Source organism: Notolepis coatsorum, assembly GCF_963971535.1.
Source record: "Notolepis coatsorum genome assembly, chromosome: 18".
Lineage (NCBI taxonomy): Eukaryota > Metazoa > Chordata > Actinopteri > Aulopiformes > Paralepididae > Notolepis > Notolepis coatsorum.
The window spans coordinates 71080650-71100949 of NC_140182.1; the positions used below are offsets into that span (position 1 = coordinate 71080650).

Below are 20300 nucleotides of genomic sequence, written 5' to 3' on the forward strand. Positions count from 1 at the left end.
GTAATCAGAAGGTTCCTGGTTCGATACTGGCTTCTCCCGGGCAGCGTGTCGAAGTGTCCTTGAGCGAGACACTAACTGCTCCCGATGAGCAGGTCGGCACCTTGAGTGGTCGCCTCCGCCGTCGGTGTGTGAATGTGAGGCATAAGTTGTAAAGTGCTCTGAATAAAAGCTGCTATATAAATGCAGTCCATATGAAGGCCGTATTCAAACTTCTTGTCTTGTAAATGAGCCACACATGTGGCGCCTCTGACTCCGCCTGGAATGAAGCTGCTTAGAGGTTGAATTGTATATATATATTCATCTGTCTACACACTGACCTCCACCAGCTGTTAATCATCCTCTGTCAACACAAATTACAGGAAATGAGAGGCGGCTAGGAAATGGATAACTATTAAAAAGGTGTTCAGATATCAGAACAGAACCGGCCCAACACAAAATAAACATAATATAAGTACATTTATAAACTGATGCATGTGCAGTGCTTTCCGCTGTGTGTCCCAGCCATCCCAGTTTATTCTCAATCAGAACCTGTCCTGGGTTGCTGATGTTCCACATTCCTTCCAACACAGACATTTCCCCTCTTGAACTTGCATGGTTGAACTCGGAAATATGTCAACCAAGGAGTCCGTGTGGGCTTCCCATCATGACTGCTGCTGCCTCTGCTTCTCCAAGAAGAACTGAGAATAAGAGAGGTGGGAGTTGTTAAAGGTGCTGTAAGTGATATCTTTCAGTTAGAATAGGTGTTAAATAGCTCCAACAGCAATCACTGATGTAAAGTGTTAGTAAAACGGGTCTCCCAGTCCCTCCACTCTGCAGTAAACCCAAAATAAATGTTCTGGTATCCCTTCCCACTTTATTCAATCAGGAGAGATAACCCTAGATCTTTTTTTATTAGCATTTTTTCAGTATAGAGTTCCCTCCTGATTGGATCAAATAGATAAACATGTATTTGTTTACTGCAGAGCGGAGGGACAGAGACCCATGTTACTGACCAGACACTCTTATCAGTGATGACTGTCGGGAGTGTAGAGCTATTATTTTAACGTAGAACACTAACAATAAAATACCACTTACAGCACCTTTAAGTCCTAAATGTAAACGGTTGACATGGCTGTGTTGAGTACGTGTGCTCGATCCTCACCTTCCGCAGGTTGGCAAAAGCGGGACCGAAGGTGGTGTGTGAGCTGGTCCTGGCTCTGATCCAGTCGGGGAGTTTGGCGAGGGTGGCGGGGCGAGAGTAGCGCCTGTCGCAGAGCACTATGGCGGCGTAGTCGCCACGGTGACGGATAGCCCTTCCTGTGGTGGGAGGGAATGAAACGTGTGTAAAAGGCCTTCTATATACCATCTCATCGACTTTAAATCAGCGAGCGCTCCGACGTCGACCGCTTGGTTGATTACCTATGGACTGGTTGACGGCCTTCATGCAAAGGTTTTCTATCAGGGCCTGTCCGGGGCTCCTCCCTCCGGTGTGAGGCTGTAACACATTTACATCAAGTCATTTAGTGGACAAGTCAGCAGGAAAGGGACAACTCTGGCAGCTAAGGGTAAGTAACATTGTTGCTACAGTCGAGTGCATAGTAGAAACACACAACAGAGCTGAAAGATGAGCAGCATCTCAACGCTTGTGACTGTTACATGCAGTGTTGTAGTCGAGTCACTAAATCTTGAATCAGAGTAGAGTCTCGAGTCCCCAGTGTTAAAGTCCGAGTCACCAAAGAAGAGCCAGAGTCAAGTTCCCATTACCCTAGTCCGAGTCCAAGTCATCAAGGTTGAGTGACTGAGTCCACTCAACTCTGGCAGCTGACATAGAAATTAAAAAAAGCTCTACATTAAACATAAATGAGACAGCAGTCACCGTTTCAAAAGGGAAACTGCTAGCCAAACATGCACTAGCCATCAATATCTTATGGCAAATTATTAGGGCCCATTACATATTTTTTTCAATATATATATAACTGTAGGGCGGCTAGGTGGTGTAGTGGGCAAGGCGCTCGCCACCAATGCAGGAGATGCTGGGTTCGAGCCCAGCTCTCCGCATTGCTATCAGCTTGGCTGGTCATTCATACTAACACAATTGGCAGTGTTAGGGGTGGGAAAGCTGATGGGTGGGGATCGGACGTTGTGGACAGTGACTCCTACAGGTCGGTTGGTGCGCCTGCGCAGCAGAATCAGGAAGCGACGGGGGCGGCGGTTCCCTCCCACGCAGACCCCCGCCGCTGACAGATCGTGCTGTGCAGGTGAAAAGATGCGACGGCTGCTTCCTCGAGTACCGGAGGGGACACGTGATGTAAGGCTTCGTCCACATTGCAGCGGCTTGTGGGAGGCATGGCCTAACAACGTTCGAGACAGGGGAGGGTAGAATTGGACGATACGAAAATTGGGATGGGAGAAAAAAAGTAGATAAAAAAATATATATATAACTTTTTCGGGAGGGGCGGAGCTTGGCGATTATGGAGTAGACGTGTTTCACGTGAGCTCCCTTCTACCGTGCGGAATATACGTTTTTCCCCATTAGTCTTTATTTTATTTTTATTTGTTTTTTGTCTGCTTGTTAAGTCGTCGAGTTTCAACTACTGTCGTCAACTTTTTTCGACTTTCTGCGATGTCGGTGGTGGAAACCAGATCCATGAGCGCTCCAGCCAGCAAACCACCACCGGGCCTGGCCGCACCATCGCCCGGTGTCGGGGAGATAAGCGAAGCTGTGCTCTCGGTCATGACCAAGCTCCATGCAGAATCTGAGACACGCTTCGCTGAAACACAAAGAAAAGTGCTGGCGGATTTTTGTAATAACCTTCATCGAGAGATATCAGAGGAAATAAGGTTGGCGGTCGTCCCGTTGATAGACAAGATGGAGTCGCTGCACGCTGTCTCCTCGGCTAATGCTATCGAACTAGCTGCGCTAACGACGGAGGCCTCATTACAGGGCGAGAAGATGGCGGATCTGGAGCTCTCCCTGCTGGCTAGGCAGGCCGAAGTTGCCAAACTACAGTCGGTAATTGTGGAAATACAGTCCCGGGAGAGACGCTACAACATCAGGATTGTTGGAGTACCGGAGGGCAGCGGGGAAGGCCGTCTCTCTGAGACCATGCCGGAATTGCTGCAAGTAATACTGGGGAATGACGTCCTGCCCTCCCCTCCCGTATGTGAATCGGCCTACAGAGCGGGCAGGACCACTCCTGGAGTGAACAAGGAACCGAGGCCCATCATTGTCAAGCTGAACAGGCTACAGCAGAGAGAACTCATCATGCGGTCGGCTCGTGCCAGAAGGGGTAATCTAAGGCTGGGCGATCACAAAGTGGCCATTTTCGAAGACTTTACGCTGGAGGTTCAAGCACAGAGGCGAATACAAAGTGGTCCTGTCCAAGCTATGGAAACTAGGCCTGAGGCCCACGCTATTCGCTCCCGCGAAATTATCTGTGTTGGATAAGGTCGATGGTCGGCGTTCATTTTGGTCGTTGGCTAAAGCGAAGGAATATCTCGAGGGGATAGCCGAGACTGTAGCTTGATATCTATGACGGGTGAGTGACTTGGCGATGTGGGCCTGAATACATTGATAGGGCCGGCTATTCATGCTGTCATGCCTAGACATGCTAACTGTCCACTGCCCATCCAACTAGCGGGGCTTCCCAATGACTTCTGTTACTTGCTAATGCTGACCTCATGGTCGTACTTGTGTATCGCCTCTTTGGAAGCTAACGAGCTAGCTGAACAATGTACATAACAGACTCTAACGTGCTATCCGGATTCATCACTAGTTTACGTGCTAGCCTCGGGCTAGCTAGCGGGCTGCGTCTAACGTCTGCGCTGAGACATTCGAGACCCGTTAATATTTACACACTTTGGTTGTTGCTGTTTAAGTGTCATCGGTTCGTACAATTCAACGGTGATCGGGTCCTTAACTAACTTCTTGTATTCTTTTATTTTTATATCCAGGCTGTTTTGAGCTTTGGGCTCCGGTAGGAGAAGATCGGTTGAATATATATATATAAACAATATATGATAACAGGTTGTGTCAGGTATTGCTTATTACCATCCCCGGGTTAATGAATGTGTTTAATTCTATTCTTACAAAGGTTATGTCATTCCAGCCGTTGTGCCTGATCAGAGGGGCACTTACAGGTGTGCACTTTGACCATAACCCCACTTTTTTCCCTTTCTTATTATTGTCGTTGTTTAAATTACATCCGTTTGCACAATTTACCTGTGATCCGATCCTGCCTTAGACTATCTGCTGGTATGCTTTAATTTAATTTTGTTTTGAATTTTCCTTTATCCATTTGTGCTATAACATTGCGACGTTGATGCGCAGACTCGGAAATAGATGGTTGCAGGGGTGATGTTGAGTTATATAATAATGGCTATTTTTTCCATTATGGTTCTCATGTTAGGGCCAAGGCTCAGGTGGTTTTCGACCGATATCTTTATTGAATTTTATTTTTATTATTATTTGTGTTTATTGGACTAGTGGGGGTTTAATCAGGGGTTTATCTAGAGGGGGGTCGGAGTGGGGAGCGTCTTATTGGATCCATGACTCCAGTGGGAAATGATAGGAAGATGACCATCCTTAGTGGATGGGGCATAGGGAGGGGATTGGAGAGTGGGTATAGGAGGGCTTATAATAGGACGGGTGGGTTAGGGTTTAGAGTAGAAGGAGGGGGGGTTGTAACTGGGGTGGTATTTTTATGTGTTTTATGTACTGTTGTCTTATATGTGTGTAATTGTTCCTCCTCTGAACTCCTGGGATTGACCGTCTGGGCCCGCCTGGATCAGCGCCTCTGTACTCAGCCTGGCTGCACTGGTATGTTCTCTACGCATTTAGACAAACTCGACCATGGCTAAATTGAATATTTTTATTTGGAACGCAGGAGGTCTTAACGCCCCACACAAGCGTGCCAGTGTCCTTTGGTTATTGAAGAGAAGAAATATTGACATTGCTCTCCTTAGTGAGACGCATTTATTGGTGGGTGATGTGTCAAGGCTAGCAAATCGACAATATCACGTTATCTCCTCATCCTCAGCCGATGATAAGACGAAAGGAGTCGTCATAGTTACAAGACGTAACCTTGATATCAAAGTCCTGGATGTGTGGTCGGACACGGAGGGAAGGATTACTATAGCAAAAGTTGAGTTCTCTCATAGGAAGATGGCAATAATAGCATTGTATGCCCCTAACACATTTGATTCAGCGTTCTATAATACAATCACGAAGAATATGTTGGAACTTACTGGATACGCTCTCATTGTGGGTGGCGATTTTAATGCGTGCTGGGATGCGGAGATGGATAGGTCCGGGCCCTCTGAAACAAGCGACCAAAAACGGTCCTCTAAGGCCCTCAGGATGTGGGCCCAGGACACTGGGCTCGCAGACCTATGGCGCTTATCCAATCCCACCCTCAAGGATTACTCTCACCCGTCTGCCAGACACAAAACCTTCTCTCGAATAGACTATGCATTCGCATCCCCTAATTTGTTTGATAGTTTCGACGTCTCATTGGTTCCCCTGGCTCTCTCGGACCACAAGGGGATTTTCCTTGTGGCAACCTTTGGCAGGCTCTCCACGAGAGCTCCCAGGTGGCGTTTTAACTCAACCTTATTAAAGAACGATGATTTCTGCTCTGAGTTCGGGAGTAAACTAGCTGAATTCTTGCAGATCAATGTTGGCACGGTCGATGACCCCAGGGTCCTATGGAACGCAATGAAAGGATTTATCAGGGGTCATGTCACACTTTTCTCCTCCAACTTACGTAAATCCTGATAAAAAAAACTAGAAGGACTGGAAACATATGCAGATCTATACGCATCTTTGCAAACTAACTATAGTGAACGACTAAACACACAACGTAAGATAATCAAGAAGGAAATAAACTCCATACTTAAACAACAGTCTGAGTTCTTGATACATAGGACAAGGCAAAATTACTACTTTCACGGCTCCAGGCCTAGCCATCTATTCTCCACTTGCACAATCTGAAAGTAGCCACTTCCGGCTGACTTCCGGTTGCCAATGGCACTTCCTGTCCCATCCAAATACATTGGTTTTAGCTACTTTTCTCCCCTTATTTAAACAACTTTGTCGTCACAGAGAGGCAATGAAACGTTTGCATTATTATAGTATAGAATGTATTTAATAAGCAAACGTTTGTCAGCAGGGTTTTTGGGCTGTATTTCATGTAAAAACGTTTACTGTTAGTTTCCTTGCTCAGCCAGCATTAGCTAACAGAAGCTAGTGGTTAAACAGGCCGGATTAGCACCTCTGATGTGCTGGCTAGACCCTGTAGAGGCTGTATCGTGGCGCTCCTTAGAAGCGGCGGCGGTATCTCCGCTAAGATTGCAGGATGTAGTGTACTCCACTGTCTCTATTTCGAAATGCCGGCTGAGGTATGGACCGATCACAACTCACGTGATCCAAACGTGGCGTAATGTACAGAGGTCGTGTGGGGTTAAATGCCCTTGGCACCTGGACTCTCCAATTTTTAATAACCAGCAATTACTTGTTGGACACAAGCCGGTTAATATTCCTCAATGGCAAAGGAGGGGAGTGCATACTCTGGAGGATATTTATGATAAGAACGGCCTCCGTGCGTTTCAGGACTTAAGAGAATTTTATGATCTTCCCGGCGAGTCCTTCTTTCTTTACCTTCAACTAAGGTCAGCACTGAGGGCGCATGGCGTACCGTGGGCTCAAGCCTTGCACCCACACCCCTTCCTCAGGCTCATAGTGGACAGGACGACATCCAGAGGGTTTGTCTCTGACTTTTATACGCTCTTAATTCAATCCACGTATAAAAATGTATCATTGGATACAATCTGGCGTGTGGATATCCCGGAGTTGGACCCCGAGTTTGACTGGGATGATGTTTGGGCAAATGTGGCATTATCTTCCCGCAACCCCAATCACCAGCAAATTAATTTTAATTATATTCATAGGACCTATCTTACACCTAGGAAGCTATATGCTATGGGACTGATAACAGACTCTCGGTGCACTTTGTGCTCTCAAAAGGCCACGGGCACTTATATGCATATGTATTGGGATTGCCCACCAGTGGCCCGCTTCTGGAGGTCAATAACGGACAAACTTTCAGATCTGTGTGGCTTAACTATCCCATTCACAGCTGTTACGCTACTCCTGAACGATATAACGACACTACCCGCTTCCGTACAACTGAAAAGGGTTGTCCTAGCGGGCGTCACAGCAGCGAAGAAGCTGATAGCAATGAGATGGAAGGAGCCTGAGAAGCTTACAATGATTAACTGGTCCCTAACTCTATTGGATGTGATTTATCTTGAGATATCCACAGCCCGGGTGATTGGGGTAGGGCAGGCTGGAATTGACCTGTGGTTCGCAGCAGCTGAGAAGGTAAAGACCGCAGTGTGCGGCTGAGCGGGGTTGAGGTGCGTGTTCGGGTGAGTCCGGCGGTCTCTTGGGAGGGGGAGGAGGAAATGTTTTGTCTGTCTTGTCTTTTGTCTTGTCATCTTGAGTTTAGCTGGGGATATTATGGGGGGGCAGCTATTTAACTATTTCTTCACTGTTTGGCCACTTTTACACGGTCTCTGTGAGTCTATGGAACACCTCTACAGGTTTTTGTTTTTTCATGAAGGTTCATTGCTCTGTTTTCGGGTCGTGTTCTCAAAAAATGGTCCTTGTGGTGGATTAGAGATGTACGTTTTATTAATATAGGGTCACACGGCCGGGAATCGGGGCTGAACACTGGGAAAGACCATTTATTAGATAGTACCCCTTGGAATTAAAATTTAGAAGGTTGAACTCTGTTTCTTTTCTCTTTGTCTGTATAATTGTTAGTCTGTATTATTATTATTGTTTTTGTTATTTTCTTGTGAAGTTCTATGTATTGTGATTGTGGTTAATGTGTTGTCTTGTTTCATGTGAATAATAATAAAAAATTTGATCAAAAAAAAACAGGCCGGATTAGCTTTGAGCTAACTATCTTTCCCGACCCATGTATTCATTCCATTCTAAACATAACGTTAGTTTACAAAACATGACCCGTCAATATAACGTTGAGGAACAAATTATATAGACGGGTAATGTTTTGAACAACTAACGTTACGTTTAGAATGGAATGCATCGGCAAAGATCAGTTAGCTCAAAGCTATTCCGGCCAGTTTATCAACTTCCTGTCATTTAGAAATATGATTTTATAGTGAAAATCATTACCAAAACGTCCGGAAAAACCTCACGGGAGCATTATAGACTGTCATACAAATGTACAAATGCTATAAGGTGGCAAGAAATGCACTATAAACAATACTTTATGCATCGGCAAAGATAGTTAGCTCAAAGCTATTAAGGCTAATGCTGGCTAACAGAGGCTAGCGCAAGAAACGACGCCGCAAAGTATTGTTTATAGTGCATTTCTTGCCACCTTATAGCATTTGTACATTTGTATGACAGTCTATAATGCTCCCGTTAGGTTTTTCCGGACGTTTTGGTAATGATTTTCACTATAAAATCATATTTCTAAATGACAGGAAGTTGATAAACTGGCCGGAATAGCTTTGAGCTAACTATCTTTCCCGACCCATGTATTCATTCCATTCTAAACGTAACGTTAGTTGTTCAAAACATTACCCGTCTATATAATTTGTTCCTCAACGTTATATAGACAGGTCATGTTTTGTAAACTAACGTTATGTTTAGAATGGAATGAATACATGGGTCGGGAAAGATAGTTAGCTCAAAGCTATTCCGGCCAGTTTATCAACTTCCTGTCATTTAGAAATATGATTTTATAGTGAAAATCATTACCAAAACGTCCGGAAAAACCTCACGGGAGCATTATAGACTGTCATACAAATGTACAAATGCTATAAGGTGGCAAGAAATGCACTATAAACAATACTTTATGCATCGGCAAAGATAGTTAGCTCAAAGCTATTAAGGCTAATGCTGGCTAACAGAGGCTAGCGCAAGAAACGACGCCGCAAAGTATTGTTTATAGTGCATTTCTTGCCACCTTATAGCATTTGTACATTTGTATGACAGTCTATAATGCTCCCGTTAGGTTTTTCCGGACGTTTTGGTAATGATTTTCACTATAAAATCATATTTCTAAATGACAGGAAGTTGATAAACTGGCCGGAATAGCTTTGAGCTAACGGATCTTTGCCGATGCATTCCATTCTAAACGTAACGTTAGTTGTTCAAAACATTACCCGTTTATATAATTTGTTCCTCAACGTTATATAGACGGGTCATGTTTTGTAAACTAACGTTATGTTTAGAATGGAATGAATACATGGGTCAGGAAAGATAGTTAGCTCAAAGCTAATCCGGCCTGTTTAACCACTAGCTTTTGTTAGCTAATGCTGGCTGAGCAAGGAAACTAACAGTAAACGTTTTTACATGAAATACAGCCCAAAAACCCTGCTGACAAACGTTTGCTTATTAAATACATTCTATACTATAATAATACAAACGTTTCATTGCCTCTCTGTGATGACAAAGTTGTTTAAATAAGGGGAGAAAAGTAGCTAAAACCAATGTATTTGGATGGGACAGGAAGTGCCATTGGCAACCGGAAGTCAGCCGGAAGTGGCTACTTTCAGATTGTGCAAGTGGAGAATTGGCAATGAAAATACGCTCGAATGATCATTTCTCGGATATCCCCTCAATCAAGACGCGACAGGGTACAATCACTACTGATTCGAAAAAGATCAACGACACTTTTAAAGAGTTTTACTCACAGTTCTATAGCTCAGAGGTTAATCTCGACGACTCTAAATTTGAATCGTTCATTGGCGGGCTTGAGATACCCCACATTTCTGAGGAAGAGGCTAAGGAACTGGGGAAACCGATCACCCTTATGGAACTAAGGGAGACGATCGCTGAAATGCAGAGGGGTAAGGCACCAGGCTGGGATGGTATTCCACCCGAGGTGTATTTAGCTTTCTGGGACCAACTGGGCCCATTGATGCTCGATATGATCAATTACGCTATCGAACAGGGGGAGTTCTCAAGTTCTCAAGAGATGTCAACATGGCGCTGATTTCTTTACTTCTCAAGAAGGACAAAGATCCCAATGATTGTGGTAGCTATAGGCCCTTGAGTCTTCTCGGGGCCGATCTAAAAGTGTTTGCCAAGGTGCTGGCCCGCCGCCTGCAGAGATTTATGACGGTATTGGTACACTGCGATCAAACTGGTTTTATCCCGGGGCGCCTGGCTGCAGATAATCTTAGGAGGCTGTTGCATGTAGTCGATAACAGTAAAGACAATACAGCTCCGTCCACTGTTCTGTCTTTGGATGCCATGAAGGCGTTTGACAGACTAGAATGGTCATACCTGTGGAAGGTACTTGAGGTCATGGGTCTGGGAAAGAATTTTATTCATATGATTAAAGTCCTGTATGCCTCGCCGTCGGCAATGATACTGACAGGCAAAAACTGTTCCACACTTTTCCCAGTCTCCAGATCTTCTAGACAGGGTTGTCCTCTGAGCCCGGGACTATTCGCGCTTTCCCTCGAACCATTGGCCCAATTTATTAGGCAATCAGAGGACATCGTCCCCATAATGATCAATAATACACCACACAAAATTGCTGTCTATGCGGATGACCTACTGATTTTTATGGTGACCCTTCCCGGTCGGCCACAAAATTATTTGAAATAATCTATGACTTTGGTAAATTGTCAGGCTTTAAGATTAACTGGAACAAATCAGCCTGCCTACCTCTTAATGAGCTGGCCAAGGCGGTGCGACTACCAGCTGATATCCCCATAGTGGAACATTTTAAATACTTAGGTATAGAGATATTCCCCACGCTGAGTCAAACTACTAAGTACAACTTCACGGGTACTTATGATAAAATACGCCAGGATCTAGACAGATGGTCGTCCCTTCCTAACTCCCTTCAAGCCCGAGCTTCCATAATCAAAATGAACGTTCTGCCTAGGATACATTTTGTTAGCTCAATGCTCCCCCTGCCCCCTCCAATAGACCACTGGCGCAAGGTACAATCGATGGCATCTGAATTTATCTGGAATAACAAACGCCCGAGAATCAAAAGAGCTACTACTCAACGTAGGAAACAATATGGGGGCCTCGCAATCCCTGATTTTAAGCTTTATTTCTGGTCCTTCTCACTGAGACCTCTGATGTGCTGGCTAGACCCTGTAGATGCTGTATCTTGGCGCACCTTAGAAGCGGCGGCGGTCTCACCGCTAAGATTGCAGGATGTGGTGTACTCCACTGTCTCTATTTCGAAATGCCGGCTGAGGTATGGACCGATCATAACTCACGTGATCCAAATGTGGCGTAATGTACAGAGGTCGTGTGGGGTTAAATGCCCATGGCACCTGGACTCTCCAATTTTTAATAACCAGCAATTACTTGTTGGGCACAAGCCGGTTAATATTCCTCAATGGCAGAGGAGGGGAGTTCATACTCTGGAGGATATTTATGATAAGAACGGCCTCCGTGCGTTTCAGGACTTAAGAGAATTTTATGATCTTCCCGGCGAGTCCTTTTTTCTTTACCTTCAACTAAGGTCAGCGCTGAGGGCGCATGGCGTGCCGTGGGCTCAAGCTTTGCAACCACACCCCTTCCTCAGGCTCATAGACCTCCAGAGGGTTTGTCTCAGACTTTTATACGCTCTTAATTCAGTCCACGTATAAAAATGTATCATTGGATACAATCTGGCGTGTGGATATCCCGGAGTTGGACCCCGAGTTTGACTGGGATGATGTTTGGGCAAATGTGGCATTATCTTCCCGCAACCCCAATCACCAGCAAATTAATTTTAATTATATTCATAGGACCTATCTTACACCTAGGAAGCTATTTGCTATGGGACTGATAACCGACTCTCGGTGCACTTTGTGCTCTCAAAAGGCCACTGGCACTTATATGCATATGTATTGGGATTGCCCACCAGTGGCCCGCTTCTGGAGGTCAATAACGGACAAACTTTCAGATCTGTGTGGCTTAACTATCCCATTCACAGCTGTTACGCTACTCCTGAACGATATAACGACACTACCTGCGTCCGTTCAACTAAAAAGGGTTGTCCTAGCGGGTGTCACAGCAGCGAAGAAGCTAATAGCAATGAGGTGGAAGGAGCCTGAGAAGCTTACAGTGATTAACTGGTCCCTAACACTATTGGATGTGATTTATCTTGAGATATCCACGGCGCGGGTGATTGGGGTGGGACAGGCAGGTATTGACCTGTGGTTTGCAGCAGCCGAAAAGGTCAGGACCGCCGTGTGCGGCTGAGCGGGGTTGAGGTGCGTGTTCGGGTGAGTCCGGGGGTCTCTTGGGAGGGGGAGGAGGAAATGTTTTGTCTGTCTTGTCTTTTGTCTTGTCCTCTTGAGTTTAGCTGGGGATTTTATGGGGGGGCAGCTATTTAACTATTTCTTCACTGTTTGGTCACTTTTACACGGTCTCTGTGAGTCTATGGAACACCTCTACAGGTTTTTGTTTTGTCATGAAGGTTCATTGCTGTTTTCGGGTCGTGTTCTCAAAAAGTGGTCCTTGTGGTGAATTGGAGATGTACGTTTTATTAACATAGGGTCACACAGCCGGGAATCGGGGCTGAACACTGGGAAAGACCATTTATTGGATAGTACCCCTTGGATTTAAAATTTAGAAGGTTGAACTCCGTTTTCTTTTCACTTTGTCTGTATAAATTGTTATTCTGTATTATTATTGTTTTTGTTATTTTCTTGTGAAGTTCTATGTATTGTGATTGTGTTTAATGTGTTGTCTTGTTTCATGTGAATAATAATAAAAAAAAATATCAAAAAAAATATATATATATAACTTTTTCGATTGATTGATTGAAACCTTTATTTATATTCAGGTGAGCTCTGAGGTGAGGCCACCTCATTTATAGAACTGCCGAGTGTACAACAAGATAAAACAACAAAACAATGTGCAGTGCAATCAGTTAAAAACAGTTACAACATGAATAATTTAGAAATTAAATCAGACATTTAAATTCCCTAAGGGAAGGAAGAACTTTCAACTTTAACTTTGATTGAATGTCATTCCAGGACTTTGGGGCTGTATAAGAGAATGCTGTCCTGCCGAGTCCTGTACTAGTCTCTGTATATAGGCAGCAAGAACAGAGAGACTAAAGGCTCATCTTCTTCCCTCAGGCCATCAGAACAATGATCTCTCCACACTCAAGCACACACACAACACAACATTCTACACTCGCTCACACAAACACAGCATAGGTCACTTTAAACACAAGAAAATGTCACTTTAAAGGAAGGGGAAAAAGGACACTTTAAGAAAATAACTTGTTGTGATTGTTGCATAGTATAGTTAGTAACAGCAAGTAGAGCATATTAGGGACATAGAAGTAAAACTGCACATTGTATAGGAGTGTACATAGGATCCAGTGCCTTTAAGTGATTTATTAACATGTCTATTCATCATGTCTATTCTAGTCATCTTATTTTTATTACTACTATTACTATTGTTTTATTGCACAATCGTAGCGGGCATGGCCAACCGTATTTCACTGTATGCCCTGGTATGTATGTGATGAATAAACTCTTGAATCTTAGTACTTTAAATGTGATCCAGTTACTAGATCGTGTTTGATGGGCTGGAGCCTTCCTGTCCAACAGAGCAGCTATATACGGTGGCTGTTTGCTGGTCAATGCCTTGAAAATTTACAAGAGCCAATGATAGTCTCGCTGAGCTGCCAGGGATGGCCAACCAACCTTACTGTAAAGGATACAATGGTGTGTATCATACCTATCTCCAGTAATAAATCTAAGTGCAGAGTGGTACACAGAGTCCAAGGGTTTCAGGGTGGAAGCTGAAGCATGACGATGACATCTCCATAATCAAGATACAAATATTGACTCAACAACTCTTGAGGGAATCTTGAGCGATTTCTGTACAGAAAGCCAAACTTTTGGCGCAGCTTAGATGCAAGTTTCTCAGTATGAAATTTAAAGGTTACATTTTCATCCATCCACAGGCCCAGATATTTATATACCGTGACTCTGCTAATTTGTGTACCATTTAGTGATGATATCTGTAAACTATTGTAATCTAAAGAATTTGGCCTGGAAAATATCATGAATTTTGTTTGATTATAATTGAGAACAAGCTTAAGTTGATGTAGGGCATCTTGCAAAGCAATAAAAGAGAGCTGCACGTTTTCAGTAGCTAACTGCACAGAATCCGCCATACAATAGATAACCGTGTCATCAGCATATAAATGGGCTTGACAGGATCCATTTAAAGATGATAAAATATTGTTTATGTAGATTGTGAAGAGGACAGGGCCCAGCACCGAACCCTGCGGAACTCCCTTGCCTATGGATAGAAACTCAGACCGGACATGGCCAGCTCTCACACACTGACGCCTGGATGTTAAATAGTCATGAAACCAGCCGAGGGCAGCATTGTCATCCAGACTACTAGTTAGTCTATGCAGTAGAAGGAAGTGATCGACTGTATCGAAGGCCTTCGAAAGGTCTATGAAAAGTGCTGCGCAATGTTTTTTTATTATCCAAGGCTGAGCTAATATCGTTCACAACCAGTGTAATTGCAGAGGTTGTACTATGCTGGGCTCTGAAACCAGACTGATGAGGACTAAGCACGGAGTTAATTGAAAGAACATGTTTGAACTGATTGCTTATTAGTGACTCCAATACTTTTGCCAAACAGGGCAGCCTAGAGATGAGTCGTTATCTAAATTAACTCTCTCACCGCCCTTATGTAGTGAGAGTACGCTAGCCGATTTCCACTCAAGAGGAAGCTTACCAGAGGCAACAGAGATATTAAATATGTAAGTCAACTGCTCAGTAATAACTGGAGCAGCCAGTTTGATAAAGTAAGCCTCCAGGTCATCTTCACCAGTGGAGCACTTATTGTCTAATTGTCTAATTAACAAGTCTGAGTCCTCGTCTGCACCTTCAGAGTCCGAATGCAGTCATTGCTCGAGTCCAAGTCGAGTCACGAGTCCTGAAGATCAGTCCAGGACTGGAGTACTACAACACTGGTTACATGTACAGTATACTACAACACTGGTTACATGTACAGTATACTACAACACTGTACAGTATACTACAACACTGTACAGTATACTACAACACTGGTTACATGTACAGTATACTACTTACATGTACACTACAACACTGGTTACATGTACAGTATACTACAACACTGGTTACATGTACAGTATACTACAACACTGGTTACATGTACAGTATACTACAACACTGGTTACATGTACAGCATACTACAACACTGGTTACATGTACAGTATACTACAACACTGGTTACATGTACAGTATACTACAACACTGGTTACATGTACAGTATACTACAACACTGGTTACATGTACAGTATACTACAACACTGGTTACATGTACAGTATACCGCTGCCGTGCTTGAGCTCCAGCGGAAGACAACACTCCTTCACACATCAGTTTGCGTTCGCCTTTCCAGGAGTTCCAAATCAGGTGGGATAATAAAAAAGGGACTAATCAGGAGACGAAACTGCTTCTCACCAGGTGCTTGTCCAGGTAAGACATCTTTTCCAGCAGCTCTGGAGACTTGATGTTGGGATAGGGCATCCCCACCATCACTATGCACCTGTCCACACACAAACAAACACGTCCAGGGCAGAACATATTACAGTATATGACGATGAAGATGTACTACACGACTGCATTCATCTGTATTTTTGTAGGTACTGTATATCTCACACACACCTGCCGAGTTCATCTGAAAAGTTGATCCCCTCGCTCATCTTTCCTCCGACCACAGAGAACAGCAACGCGCCTGTGAGTCCACTGCCATCCACAGCACACCTCTAGCAGCAGAGACAGAGACACGAGAGATAAGTCCACAGCACACCTCTAGCAGCAGAGACAGACACAAGAGATAAGTCCACAGCACACCTCTAGCAGCAGAGACACAAGAGATAAGTCCACAGCACACCTCTAGCAGCAGAGACAGACACAAGAGATAAGTCCACAGCACACCTCTAGCAGCAGAGACAGAGACACAAGAGATAAGTCCACAGCACACCTCTAGCAGCAGAGACACAAGAGATAAGTCCACAGCACACCTCTAGCAGCAGAGACACAAGAGATAAGTCCACAGCACACCTCTAGCAGCAGAGACACAAGAGATAAGTCCACAGCACACCTCTAGCAGCAGAGAGAGACACAAGAGATGGGTCCACAGCACACCTCTAGCAGCAGAGACACAAGAGATAAGTCCACAGCACACCTCTAGCAGCAGAGACAGAGACACAAGAGATAGGTCCACAGCACACCTCTAGCAGCAGAGACACAAGAGATAAGTCCACAGCACACCTCTAGCAGCAGAGAGAGACACAAGAGATAAGTCCACAGCACACCTCTAGCAGCAGAGAGAGACACAAGAGATAAGTCCACAGCACACCTCTAGCAGCAGAGACACAATAGATAAGTCCACAGCACACCTCTAGCAGCAGAGACACAAGAGATAGGTCCACTACCGCCCACAGAAGCAGAGACACAGAAAAACAAGAGATACAGGGACATGCACACAGAACAGAAGGCTATGGATAATGATTAGTCTTACAGGCCAGACCCACATCTGAGACTGATGTCAGTGCAGTGAGAAACCCAGGTATAGGATGGACTCTACCAGACTCTGTGTGTGTGTGTGTGTGTGTGTGTGTGTGTGTGTGTGTGTGTGTGTGTGTGTGTGTGTGTGTGTGTGTGTGTGTGTGTGTGTGTGTGTGTGTGTGTGTGTGTGTGTGTGTGTGTGTGTGTGATCACCTGGATGCAGCGAGAGAACTCACTCAGCACCTGCTCCACCTGGTTGGCCTTCTTGGGCTCCTGGAAGATCTGAGGAGAGAGAGAGACACACATTGTCCGGGACAAATACAAAAAAAATGGTCGGACAAGCATAATACAATTTAACTTGTCCGACCGGACAAGTAAAAAAAATAAAAATGAATAGTAACGTTATTCCATCTGATCAGAAAGTGCCTGTCCTCACAGTGTCACACTGGAAAACTCTCAATCTCTGCATGTCAATATTACTTGTCCCGGACAAACTGTGAGCGTCTTCTGAGTGCTCGCTTAGTAGTTGACGGTGGCACGAGACCCACGAAAATATCAGAATGTTTAACACTTTGATTGCCGGAAAACGCTTTTTCACGTCATTCAGAGCCATGCTAAAGGTGCCGAGGACGCCGTAACTCGTCTTTGATATCAATATTTCAAAAATCTGTGATCGAAATCATATTTTCTTTCCGGAGCCCTGAGATGTGCTGGTGGGCTCCCACCAACTGTCTAACGGTTCGAGAGCGCCATCTGGTGGCCGATCGGCCAAGAGGGAGGGGCGCCCCAAACAGGAAGTGCTCATCCATATGAGCTCCGGGCACTCGCGTCCGGTAGCCGGACTCCATCTCAACACACTGGATGATAAATCGCTCGCCATAACTCAATAAACAACGTTATTTGGACGTATATAGTATTATACAAGCTGGAAATGGTTCATCAGGATAAACATCCCATAATCGAAAACGGTCTACACCACGCTGATCGTCCAACGGCGCGAGGAAGATGCGGTAAGATTCAGCGTTATTTTAAACTGTTATGATGAACATATGACCCACACTAGATGAATGATATAACGCTGCCCACGGAATTATAAACGATCCCCCGCCCATCCGGTCATCATCAGATCATACGTAGATCATTCTAGAAGTACGTCCAATTGAAATTTTTTATATCGCCCCGATTGCCATCAAACTGTATTTCATCATCAATATAATGCATTTGGGGCTATAGATCACGTTCTGGAGAAAGCTGCAGAAAGAGATGAAAACATACGTATACATTAGACCATACTTTACTATGAATATGTGAATGAAAAAGTTTAACGTTGCTACACAATGAACAATACATATAGGACTTTGAATGGGCCCTAATAATGGCAATGTAGCAATAGAATTTAAAAAGTTATAGCCATGCAAAGAAGGGGTACTTCTCCATAGACAAATAGAGCTGGCAATCTATGGTATATCATGAATTTAACCCATGGCAATCAAAGTGTTAATAAAAGTAACAACTATACCGTAATAACAACTATACCGTAACAACAACTATACAACTATAGGCGTAGACCAGGGTTTAACCCCTGGTCGTCAAGAGAGAGGGGAGATGAGGAAGGTGAGCTGGTGCTGATGGGGAGTGAAGATGAGCTGGAGGACTGATCATAGAGTATATACCCCACACACACACAAATGCACACACACACTGTTTAAAGGAAAACTCCAACATTTTGGGAAATTAGCTTATTTGGCATCTACCCTGGAGTTAGACAAGAAGATACATACCCTTTTTCTTCTCTGTGCATGCAGTAGGAGTAGGAAGACACGCACTGTTAGCCTAGCTTAGCGTCAGTCACTGGAAGTAGGTTCCTCCATTAGCCTAGTTCCAAACGTCTTCCTACTCCTACTGCATGCACATGCATATGGCGTCTCAGGCATTCTGTAGATGACATGTGTCAACAAATGTACATGTCTGTGTGAATTTATGCTGTGCCGTTGTTACTGTAAAAATGTAATGATTGTGATGTTGTTATTATTATTAATGAGACGATGAGCTGTATGTGTGTGTCGCTGGAATTTCCCCAAGGGGATTAATAAAGGAATATCTTATCTTATATCTTATCTAACTCCAGGGTAGATGGCAAATAAGCTAATTTCCCAAAATGTTGGAGTTTTCCTTTAAGTTATTAAATCCTAATAATTGTCCAAATCTGGGCGGCTACGTGGCGTAGTGGGCAAGGCGCTCGCCACGAATGCGGAGACGCTGGGCTCGCCTGTTCGAGCCCAGCGCTCCACATTGCTTTCAGTTTAGCTGGTCGTTCATACTAATACACATTGGCCGTATTAGGGGGTGGGAAACTGATGGGTGGGGATCGGGCGTTGTGGACAGCAACTCCTACAGGTCGGTTGGTGCGCCTGCGCAGTAGAATCAGGAAGTGTCGGGGGCAGCGTGAGGCGAGCCTCCCACGCGTTACTCCTCGCCACTGAGAGATCGAGCTGCGCAGGTGAAAAGATGCGACTGCTGTTACCTCAAGTACCGGAGGGGACTTGTGCTATGTATGACTTAGTCCACATTGCAGCCGGCTTGTGGGAGGCAAGAAACAGCGTTCGTGACAGGGGAGGGTTGAATTGGATGATACGAAATTGGGATGGGAGAAAATATAGAAAATGGGAGAAAAAGTCGATAAAAAAAAAAAAAAAAAAAATCCAAATCTCTTGTCGTTTTATTTATTTTTTAATAGGCCTTTATTTTCACAAGTACATTTCGGACAAGTAAGTTTAGCTTTCGGACAAGTAAAATATCTGAGCCACTTGTCTGAAGGAAAAAAAATATTTAATGTCAAGCCCTGCACACACACACTATAGTCTTGACTCGGAGGATGTTGACCGTGAGTATAAGCCTCCCATTGACTACTTCAGTCTGCATTCTCAAAATCACTAGGGTCAACAACAAGTGTTGGAGCCAGTAAGCTACACTCCCATGGTGGAAGAAACCCTTCTCCCCCAAACACTATATTCTCAAGTTGCATTTTAGGTTTAGCACCAACCCAGATGAATGAGATTGGTTTGAGAAAAACAAACAACGTTTGGGTGAGAACGTCCCATGAGACAGGAACGGTCCACTAGACCCAGGGTTAAGAACCACAGGCTGAACTGGTCCCATACCTTCTTCTTGTTGGCCAGGCGGGCGAGAGCACCACTGCTCTCCCAGTGGGAGACGATCCTCTTGGAATACTCATAAGATGGGAAGAAACACACCACGCCCCCAGGAACCACGTTACACAGGTTAGAGAGCACACGGCCAGTCTCGTCCATCTGTCGACACACACACACACCAGGAACCACGTTACACAGGTTAGAGAGCACACGGCCAGTCTCGTCCATCTGTCGACACACACACACACCAGGAACCACGTTACACAGGTTAGAGAGCACACGGCCAGTCTCGTCCATCCGTCAACACACACACCAGGAACCACGTTACACAGGTTAGAGAGCATGCGGCCGGTCTCGTCCATCCGTCAACACACACACCAGGAACCACGTTACACAGGTTAGAGAGCACGCGGCCGGTCTCGTCCATCTGTCAACACACACACCAGGAACCACGTTACACAGGTTAGAGAGCATGCGGCCGGTCTCGTCCATCTGTCGACACACACACCAGGAACCACGTTACACAGGTTAGAGAGCATGCGGCCGGTCTCGTCCATCTGTCGACACACACACACACCAGGAACCACGTTACACAGGTTAGA

At 44.8% G+C, this 20300-nt stretch overlaps 1 protein-coding gene across 4 annotated transcripts in view; it reads right to left on the reverse strand.

The window, feature by feature from the left end:
* Positions 1–72: 72 nt before the first annotated feature.
* The window catches only part of ddx11 (DEAD/H (Asp-Glu-Ala-Asp/His) box helicase 11), a 49871-nt gene continuing 29643 nt past the window's right edge, over positions 73–20300 (reverse strand). For all 4 annotated transcript variants that reach the window (XM_084335445.1, XM_084335442.1, XM_084335444.1 and 1 more), the window contains exons 22-28: positions 19708–19857; positions 16760–16828; positions 15701–15801; positions 15497–15581; positions 1399–1474; positions 1142–1296; positions 73–677 (exon numbers count right to left, since the gene is read on the reverse strand). In XM_084335445.1, the coding sequence (XP_084191571.1) occupies positions 642–677; positions 1142–1296; positions 1399–1474; positions 15497–15581; positions 15701–15801; positions 16760–16828; positions 19708–19857 (672 nt within the window). In that variant the 3' untranslated portion in view covers positions 73–641. The remainder of the gene's footprint in view (positions 678–1141; positions 1297–1398; positions 1475–15496; positions 15582–15700; positions 15802–16759; positions 16829–19707; positions 19858–20300) is intronic.